This window comes from Rhyacophila brunnea, unplaced genomic scaffold (genome assembly GCF_057557595.1).
Source record: "Rhyacophila brunnea isolate RB1 unplaced genomic scaffold, BYU_Rbru_1.0 scaffold_20, whole genome shotgun sequence".
In the NCBI taxonomy this organism is placed as follows: Eukaryota; Metazoa; Arthropoda; class Insecta; order Trichoptera; family Rhyacophilidae; genus Rhyacophila; species Rhyacophila brunnea.
Window position 1 is genome coordinate 12917293 of NW_028232860.1, and position 11495 is coordinate 12928787.

The 11495-nt window shown below is 28.8% G+C and overlaps 1 protein-coding gene across 1 annotated transcript; it reads right to left on the reverse strand.

Annotated features, from left to right (window-relative positions):
• Positions 1 to 1290: 1290 nt before the first annotated feature.
• On the reverse strand, positions 1291 to 8299 carry LOC147071219 (uncharacterized). Its single transcript, XM_085948549.1, has 3 exons — positions 8293 to 8299; positions 6987 to 7079; positions 1291 to 1472 (listed from the first exon to the last, which is right to left on the reverse strand). The coding sequence occupies exons 1-3, from the start codon at positions 8297 to 8299 to the stop codon at positions 1291 to 1293; spliced, it is 282 nt and encodes a 93-aa protein (XP_085804675.1).
• Between the last annotated feature and the right edge of the window lie 3196 nt (positions 8300 to 11495).

The following is an 11495-nucleotide window of genomic DNA, read 5'->3' on the forward strand; positions in this document are numbered from 1 at the left end:
TATTGATATAGTTTTAATTCTTTGTAAACGATTAAATGAAATTCACTGCTATATTTACTCAATGTCTGTTTACGAAACATATTTAGTTTGATAGCTGTCACTTCTGTATCAAAATGTCACTATTAATTAATTGTTCAGGGAAGCAGTAGGCATGCACTATGGGACGGAATATCGGCCAAATAAGGCATAACGACAGTTATTTTCATAAATATAGCTAACTTCGTGGTAATATTTTTTTTAATATATGCAAGACATAGTTGTAATAAAATAATACATAATTGTTATTATTATTTATTGTGTCCATTTTATTATGTTAAAAACTATTGATATTTAAAATGTAAGTACAAATAAATCAACATAACGATTAAACAATTAAATTCAGTTAAAAAACTCTATTCTATAAGAATCATCCAAATATACAAATTGAATGATTTATTTATGAAAAATATTTTAATTTTATATGAAAATACATATTTTTTTAGAATTTAAATAAAACACTATCTTATGGATAATAAGAATCTCAAATGTTGAATAATATAATATTTTTCCTTATTAAACTATTCATTTTCAATTGGCATTGTTAGTTAAATTTGAAAATTAGAAAAAAAAAGATTTTTTAGTTAAATTTGAATAAATATTTCAAGCGCTTATTGGTGTTTTTTATGTAGTTTCGCCACGATCTATGATGTCAATTTATTTGTTTCCCAAATGTAGTTAAACCATAGCGAATGTAGAAAGGCAAAAGGCAACACTAAGTTTTTCAAAAATTGCTAACTATAACATTGTACGTTGTGTCCAAAAGATGTAAGCTGCAAATGCTAAATGCTAAATAAAGTAGGCACTTTCTAATTTTAGCTTGTGACTTCTAATAACGAAGGAAGTGGATTGGAAAAAAAGACCCAACCATCATTTTTATTGGGTTTTCTTTAAAAACTTCGTTTATGAATATCAGACTGGGAAAATAAAATACCAAATTAATAATCACCATGTATTCTATTCAATGATCATTTTACATCCCGACGTTGACCGAAAATCATAACGAAAACGTTTTTTGTGCTTCCTGTAAAATTTGATTTACATGATTTAAGTCTTTTTACCTTTTTTAATAGTTGCTATTTAAAGTGTAATTTAAATATAGCTACGTAATAATAAGCACAATTTATTTTTATTCACAAGTTTTATTAAGATAATTTAATCGACTTTCTTAATACTTATAACAGAAATATTTACATATATTCTTTTTTTTTTTTACAACATTCAACGATTTCGCACGATTCAAAGAGCAGGTGATTATCTCTCGCATTTTGTTTTGTGCACGCATTTTCCAGCGGAATTTCTCAAGTGGTTTGCCTTGCATACACAGGCTGTGTCGCACATATGTACGCATACTCCTACTTCAGGCTTCTCGCACGTTGGCTGACAAACTGACGCGCAGGAATCGTATACTTCATTTTTATTGCATTTCATCTCAGCTGTAAAATAAAAAAAGGTTCTAAAGATTCAGACAAACATAAGCCGTATGTAAAGCATTAGATAAAATCACCTACACACACTCTAATTTGGTAAGGTGGTCAGAATGATCGGGTCAGATTCTATGTAATAACAGGTCGTGGCAAAGTATGTTGCAATACCGGTATAATTGGTATCTCACCGAAATACCAGTATTAAACATCAGACAATACTGATATATTCGGTATTGAAAGTATATAAAATGTCTTAATTAATAAAGGACTATATTTTTATTGTTTTTTGTCGGGTTATACGTGTCTGGTTTATTCCGTTGACCTTCAAACTTTGTGACCACTAAGGACACGTGCAGATTTGCGAAATACATTTACATTATAGATCGGTACCTAATTTCCCTAATCTTAAATTTATCTAAATATTTTAGCTGTTCGCCCGCGGGTTTTAGAAGATGTCAGGTATATTGCAAGATATATCTGAAAATGCGTTTAAATACCTACTATTCGTTTAAATAAGCATTAGTAACCTCACCCCATGTAGCGAAGAGTAATATATTATAATTAAATATAAAAAAATAATTCTACTAAAATGGACTTGCCTTTGCCTAATTGTTTCATGTATATTTACTAAATAGTATCTTATAGAATAATACAGAAATATTTTGGTACAGTTCGGTTATACGAAATACAGCGGCAAACACATGTTGAAAATACCCGATATATTTGATTATTTGTTAGGTTAACCTAATCAAACCTAACCTAAACTATTCCAAACTAACAAATAATGCAGTATGTCAGTTATTTTCAAAATATGTTTGCCACTGTATTCCGTACCTATATCCGAACTGTACCAATAAATTTATTGATAGATCATTCGAAAAAGAAAGTGCCAATAGTTCAACAACATACTTATAGAGATTTGGAAACATCAGCAACTACCATAATTTACCTTTTTCTCTTTTAAAAGTTACATCACATTTATATATTTATATTAAGATATTTTTGCTACAAAATATTAATCTTTTAAAAAGATTTTTTATATATATATATTATATTGGTTTCTGTTTTTCTTATTTTTCACGAATAACGGTTTTAGTACCGGGATTAAATTGGAAATGCCGAAATATCTGTATTGGTATTTTCTTTCGGTGTAGCAATTTTTATGTGATTTGACATAGTTTTTTCGGATAATATGGGTGAAAGAACAATATGACTGATGAGATCATCTGTAGCATTGAGGCGAGTAAGTAGATAATAGGTATAGCACGATATGTTTTCTTCATTCCATTAGCTATTTTATAACCCGAACATTTATGAACTTAAATGCGTAGATGGCACCATTACTAATACATGAACCTATCTCCATAGACGATGCAATACATAATTTGAAAATAGAAAACTATTTAGCTGTAGTATACAAAATTACTGCCCATCTAACAAATTTATAAAAAAATATTATTTAAAATTTTTTCTACTACATCCACATAATATAATATATACCCTTTAATTAAAGTATATACCATGGTGATCAGTCCCCCAGAAGTTGTGCATTATAAACACTGAAAATGGCCGCCCGAACGCAGTTATCGTGCCCTATTTTTTCCCCACCGGTCACGCCTAACTAAATAGACCCAACGGGTTAAACTTACTGTATAATGTCAATTTATGGACATAATAAATTATAGTATACATTGTTTGAAAATGAAAGTCTGCTTTAATTTCTGTTACCTATTTTTCATTATACATGGTACCTATAACAACGAAAAATACCAAAATTATTATAAATAAATACATATGATGTGGTATCGGTACGTTATATTTGGAGGTATATCATTTTATTAAAATAAGTTACCTCTCACATCCAGAAATTTGTTTTTATGGTCATAAATTTAGTAATACAATAATATATTATTATTTATAACCACTTATGAATAGACACGTACTGCAATATGTAAAATTAAAATACTTATAATTGCCCACAGAAACTGAATAGTCTATGTACTTGGTGTCAGAAAAGGGTGAGTAATATTTAATCAACGATATATTTATGAAAATATAAATAAATAAACTTAACTCACTTACAACTGTTTATTTTCGATATACCTATTATGAATATTGTTCGAAAAAATTCGTACCAGTCATGTTATTCTGGATTCGTCTGCTTACCTAATAGTAGCACTACATAGATGAACAACAACAATAATTAAAGAGAAACAATGTCGTATTTCACTTAAAATTAACCTATTATAACATAATTATATTAAAATTAACTATGGATAGTGTTGAAAAAATGCAAAAAAGTTGACAAACCAGTCATGATATTCTGGATGCGTTCGATTACTAATAAAAAGACAAAAACTAACAGCAAGACTAATTTAATTAATAGTAAACAGCGTCATATTTTACAAAAAATATCATGACATATATTTAAATAACTTACAGCTATCTATATCTATCTAAAATCTATATAATATGCTAAATATTCCTACCAGGTGGCTGGGCGCATGCAATTGCTACTAGAAGTACACAAATTAACAAAAACACTCGCATTATGTATGAGGCTTTGGTTTTTTGAGGATAATAATATGCTAACTGAATGCAAATATTACTCGTTGACAGTGTTATATACTGTTTTATATAAAATGGAAAAAGGTAATAACATTAATATAAATTTGATCACTTCTTTTACAATTCACAAATTATAAATTCATGCATTAGCTATATTTTTGGCACAATTTGATACGACGATATAAATATTATATATGAAAACTTATTAGCTATACCAAATCAATCTTTTACTACTTAAGCTGAAACTAATTTCATTATAAATCATTAGTTTTAATCAAGTATTACTACACACCGACATGACATTTTAAAAGAGACCGGTAAAGATCACTGCTTGAAACAAGATTTTTCAATATTGTTTCAATGCATCAACGTACAGTATTTTTTTTTCAATAGCGACAAAAGTGTTGTGGGATGTCATATATTCATTTAACTCCCCAGACTACTAGTTAAAATCCAAACTGTCTGGTTGGCTAATTAAAAACATATTATTTTAATCGTAACTGTGTGATATTGTTAAAATATTATTATAATTAAGTACCATTTTCAAAAAAAATTATATATGAATACGTAATTTAAAATGGTCTACTTGGAGTATATCAGTGCAGTACCGCGAGGAGTAGAGGTGTGAGAAAAGACTTCGGTATATAAAGACGTCACATTGGCTATTTGCCACAGACTTCAAGTGAAAATTCTGGTTCGTCATGATTTAATAGTCCATAAGAAATATTGCATGGCATACAACAGGGCTATTCTAATGGCTGTGCTCCATTGGCACGCAAGTCAGACGATTAACAGTCTTGGGAGTTTTTTTTTCCGTGAGCACACAAACTGTGGACTTTTAAGCAGAGCGTTGGAGCAGTGGAGTAATGGGGTTTTACCCGGAGCACCGAAAAATTGTAGTGCTCCACTGCTCTGGGTGCTTTTTAATTATTATTAAATTTTCGTTCTAAAATCAAATGAAATATAACCTCACGTTTTTAGGTACTGAAAATGACGAATAATAAACCTTGTTTTAAAACAACTTATTTTTTAACATTTGTATAATATATATAACACTTATTAAAACCTTTTACCCGAAATTGAGAAGATCCTGGAGCAGAACTAGAGCAGTGCAACTCTAAAACGGATCCGCTCCAACCTCTGCTTATAAGTCCGCAGACCCGGTTCGATGGATTTCCAACATGTTTGATATTTAAGTCTCTAAAACTTTTGAATTTTGACAGCTGGACTATTTTACTAGTTCGTTGGTCAGTAGTAGAGTATAGACAAGTCGGACGATTTATTGTCCTTAAACTTTGAGCTCGCTAATATGGAGTGCTTGCGCAAAATATGATTTAACCCCAAAATCAAGAAAAAAGTGATATAAGTATAATATGATATTATGTCGTATTCTGGCAGTTACTTATTCTGGAATCTTGACTGTCAGGCATTATATTTTTGCTGTCAAATGTTGTTGAGTAACGCAGTTAACACAACTTATTTGATTCCAAATACATTCTATTAGAATCAAGTAAGTCCTTGTTTGTGGAATTTTGGAGCAATACAGTTAGAACACTCTTTCAGGAGTGCACTAATGACGTATAGGTTTTTCTTGAATATAATTTTATTTATAATCTGAAAACATTTTCCTGTCAATAAATAAATAGCGTTATTGCTATATGCTATGTAGCGATATTAATTTTTTCTGTAAAATACCAGTTTTCGTATTTTTTCAAATCATATTGACTATGAGACCGAATATTGGCCAAGTAAGGAAAAACGACAGTTATTTTCATAAATGTAACCAACTTCGTGATAATATTTTTTTTAACAGATGTAATACATACCTAGCTGTAATAAATTAATACATAATTGTTGTTTTAAAAATTTTATTGTCTCCATTTAATTATATACAAACTATTGATATTTAAAATTTAAGTACAAATAAATCAACATAATGATTAAAAAAAATACATTCACTTATTAAACTCTGCTCTGTAAGAATCATTCAATTTATTTATGCTTGTAAAATATTTTTATTTTATATAATATAACAATAAATATATTTTAAGAATTTCAATAAAATATATCTAATGGATAATAAATATCGGAAATTTTACAAAGCAATAACATAAGGAGTTAGTACTTGTAATTGAAATTTTATAACGCTTGTATAAAATTATATTTTACAATGTTTAGGAAAATCAAATTTAAAATACTATTTTTGTGTATATGACGAAACTGCATTTTACTAGGGTCGTTGATTTTTTAGACAGTTATTATTAACAGATTCAATATTCATCCAATTCTAAATTAATGACTACAAAACATTACAATGATGAAATGAAAAATTATTCTGTTTTAACACTCTGGTTTGTTAGCTTAACAACTCAAAACTTCAAAGCTTTTTTCTATATACGTCAGTAAAATACAATCATTTATTTTCTTTCTGGAATAAATATTGCTTTTATTTTTTACCGGAATGCCTGGATTTTTCCTTATAACGTATTTATTTTCAATTGGCATTGTCAAATTACGTAAATTTGAAAACAAAACAAAAATATTTTATAGTTGAATTTGTACACATATTTGAAGCGCCTATTTTTTTAATCTATTTCCGCCATTTTCTATGATATCAATCTATTTCCCGCAATAACAATTTAGTTCAATCATATCGACTATAGAAAGGCAAAATTATTTAACACTCAGTTTTTCAAAACTGGCTTTAATTTATTATAACGTTATATAAGACTAAATACACGTTGTATACAAAGGATGTAAGATACAAATAAAGTAAGATATAAATAAATTATGTTATTCACATGACAATAAATATAATATATTTTTACAACATTGAACGATTTTCCACGGTTCATAAAACAGCTAATTTTCTCTAACATTCTGTTTTTCGCACGCATTTTCCAGCGGAATTTCTCAGGTAATTCGCTTTGCATATACATTTTAAAAGGCACATACGACTATTTAAGCAATATCCTACTACAGGCTTCTCGCACGTTGGTTGACAGGCCGACGCGCAGGTATCGAAATCTTCATTTTCATCGCATAAACCTGTAAAATAAAAAAACAACTTCTAAAGATTCAGACAATTATAAGCCGTGGGTAAAGCATTGGAGAAAATTACCTATAGACACTCTAATTTGGTAAGGTGGTCAGAACGATCTGGTCAGTTTATATGTAATAACAGGTCGTGTGTAGGTGCGTGGTGTTAGGGTTTGCTATACCGGTTTCAAAAATCGGATAATACCGATATAGTCGGCAATGAAAATGGATATTAAAAGTATTACCTAATTAATATAAAAGGCTTAACTTGACTGGCTTTTTTTGTCGGATTGTGGTTATTTGATTTATTTTCATGACCTTTGACCTTGATGACCAGTGAGGATACGTGTATATGTAGGATGTAAGTATATGGAGGCAAAATACTTCGATTTCTCCAGATGACTACATACCCCATAAGTTATTTACCAAATAATATATTTAACCCTAATGTTAAATTTTAATAAAATATAAGATACATTATTGCGTGTGTTGATAAAATAATAATTTTAAAAAGTCCTATAACACGGACATCAAAGTTGATGTACCAAATATGGTTTCATTATAAATTTTAACAATGACAATGTTTACTCTTTTATGATATTAGTATATTTTATATGGTCATTAATTAATGTTAATTTCTAAGGAAAGAAAAGATTAGTTCATAGAATCATAATGACATAATATACGTTTTTCCTACAAAGCCTACAGATTAAGTTTGTAAAATTGTCCCAAATTCTCAATTTTCGACCTTCACACCATTGATTTACCATTGATTGATATGTTGAACTTTAACGCACGTGCACGACAAAGTTAACTGTATGGATTTGTTAGGCTCCAATAGTAATGATGGAAATATGTTAAAATAGTTAAATGGATACCATGTGAAACTAAAATGAACATTTTTTTTAGTATTCATTATTTGAAAATGAAAATCTGTTTTAATTTCAGGTACCTATTTTTCATGTGGACAACAAAAGATGTGTAAGTACCGAAATTATTATAAATTAATACATATTATATGATATTGGTATATTATAATTGTAGGTATATCATAGTGTTTTTAAAATATGGTTACTCTTGTAATATGCTCAAAATACCATGGCGTGTATTTTCTATGAAAGGAAATTAAATGCTTTACTTGGCAACACTGTCTTGAGAGCCGATCATGTTTTATTTTTATTCCTAAAAACCTAATACAATTTATCATAAATATAACAGTTACCTCTCATATCCAGACATTTGCCTTTATGGTCATAACATTTTTAGTTATGTAATATATTATTTATAAACACATATGAATGGACGCGTACTGCAATATGTCGAATTATATGATTTTTGGTTTACTTGTAATACCTATAATTGGTCACAGAAACTGAATAGTGTATGTACGTACATAGTCTCAGAAAGGGAGACAAAGTTAATCAATGATATAATATTTATGAAGAAAATTTATTGTGGTTTCCTGTAAATATATATAACCTAAAAAAACATTTATTTAAATATCACTAACATCTCTTTACCTAAGAGAAATTATGAATAATGTTGAAAAAATAAAAAAGAATTAGCAAATCAGTCATGCTATTCTGGATAGGTACGTTCGCTTACTAATAAAAGTACGCAAATTAACAGCAAAAATAAAAAAATAATAGTAAAACAACGTCATATTTCACAAAAATTTATTATCATGACCATTATTTAAATGACTTACAGTTGTTCACGTCTAACTTGTTCTAAAATATTCTTAGAAATTAATAATATGCTAAAAAGTCCTACCAGCTTGTCTCCGGGCGCATACGATTGGTACTAGTAGTACACAAATTAACAAAAACACTCGCATTATGTTTCAGGCTTAGGTTACTTGAGGATACTAATAATGTAACTAACTGAATTCAAATATCACTCGTTGACAGTGTTATAATAATATATTGTTTTATATGAAATGGAAAAAGGTAATAAATTTAATTTAAATTTATTCACTTCTTTTACGTTCACAAACTATTATTAATCATGCACTATCGTAATCTTTGCACAATTTGATACGACGATACAAATATTATATAATAAATTTATTAGCTATACCAAATCAATCTTTTATTACTTATAACAAATTCATTATTTCATGTTACAAAGACGCTATTATAAAACATTTTTAAAAATATAGATTGAGACTAATCATTTATAGGAAATTTTACAGTGCCATTTTCCGCATATGTCAAAAATTGTTAACACTTAAAAACAATCCTACATTCGGTTGATTACATAAATACATGGATAATAAAAGCTGAAACTAATTTCGTTATGAATCATTAGTTTTAATCAAGTATTTATTATAATACTACTTCTACATGAAATTGTAAAAGGGACCGGTAAATATCACTGCTGGAAACAAGATTTTTCAATAGTGTTTCAATGCACCAACGTACAGAATATTCTTTTTTCAATAGCGACAAAGGTGTTGTTGGATGTCATATATTCATTTGACTCCCCAGACTACTAGTTGTAATCCAAACTCTTTGATAATGACTTTATATAAAAATGGCATGACGTAAAATAACACGACTGTGTGCTTGTCATATTCACAATGTTGGCTAATTAAAAACATATTGTTTTAATCGTAACTGTGTGATATTGTTAAAATATTATTATAATTAAGTACCATTTTCAAAAAAATAATATATAAATACGTAATTTAAAATGGTCAACTTGGAGTATATCAGTGCAGTACCGCGAGGAGTAGAGGTGTGAGAAAAGACAAAGGTATAATATACTTATATTATAAAGACGTCACATTGGCTATTTGCCACAAATTTCAAGTGAAAATTCCGATTCGTCATGATTTAAGAATCCATAAGGGATATTACATGGCACACAACAGGGCTATTCTAATGCCCGAGTGCTAAATAACCTCACTTATTTTGGTCCTGAAAATGACAAATAATAAACCTTGTTTTCCAACTACTTCTTTTTTAACATTTGTATAATATATATAATACTTATTAAAACCTTTTACCTGAAGCTGAGCAGATCCTGGAGCAGAACTGGAGCGGAGCAACTCAAAAAAGGATGCGCTCCAACCTCTGCTTATAAGTCCGCAGACCAGGTTCGTTGGATTTCCAAGATGTTTGATAATATCTAAGTCTCCAAAACTTTTGAATTTTTACAGCTGGACTATTTTACTAGTTTGTTGGTCAGTAGCAGAATATAGTTAAGTCGGACGATTTATTGTCCTCAAACTTTGGGCTCGCCAATGGAGTGCCTGCTTAAAATATCATTTAATCCCAAAATCAAGAAAAAATTGAGTAGTAAAGTATATGATATTATGTCGTATTCTGGCAGTTACTTATTCTGGAATCTTGACTGTCAGGCAATATATTTTTGCTGTCAAATGTTAACAAGTAACACAGTTAACACAACTTACTTGATTCCAAATACATCCCATTAGAATCAAGTAAGTCCTTATTTATGGAATTTGGGAGCGAAACAGTTAGAACACTCTTTCAGGAGTGCACTAATGGACCTGCATTCATAACGGTTAAAATTTTATAAAAGGTGCGTGTTAGGTGGTTTATAGGTTTTTCGTTGAATATAATTTTATTTATGATGTGAAAACATTTTCCTGTCAATAAATAAATAGCGTTATTGCTATATGCTATAAAATAAATAAATAAAAAATTTAAAAGCCTTTTTATTTCTTACAAACAAAAGTAAATGACAATTAAATGACTATATCTAATGAATATATATATAACCTATGAATATATCTATTATGTATTTATATATCTATCTATGGTTGTATTATCCACTTATTTTCTAGTTTATATAATATTAATTATTATTATTTTTTATATTTTATATTTTTGTATAAGCCGTCTAAAATAACAACATAATTAAATATTTAAAGTAATAATATAAGAATAATATAAATACGTGTTTAACTCTAGCACTGGCTGCGCGCCACTGCTAAATACTAATTACTGTTCTATGCTTCACCTGTGTGTACGGCGTGATCCTAGTTAGGACTTAAAGGTCAATTGTAACGCGCGCATAATAAAATGTAATCTGTTATAATAACTCTGTATATTATTATTCATGAAGTTGATAATTAATAAAGTTAATCATATATATAAAACTACGTTGATAATTTACGATCCTTAAACGATCCACTATTCCCAACATACATATATATATTAAGATTTTTTTATTTTTGTATATAATATAATATTAGATAATGTTTATAAATTAAAGAATGATATGTAATGAGTTTGTTTGGTTTGTAAGTACCCCTCTTCGGGTGAAGGCCTCCTCCAAAGTGTAAATCTCTGGCCTCTCTGGTTTCTTTCTCCATACCCTTTTGATTTCGCAGCTTAGTATTCGTCTTGTCTGGGTTGGCCTTTTTTTGCATTTAGGTCGCCCATTATCATAAAA

What these genes read in the sequence shown, in the direction of transcription:
- LOC147071219 (XM_085948549.1), bottom strand. An exon ending in AGGATATTGCTTAAATAGTC is followed by an intron (nt 1,473 to 6,986) that starts GTATGTGCCTTT and finishes TTTATTTTACAG; the next exon opens with CTGAGATGAAATGCAATAAA.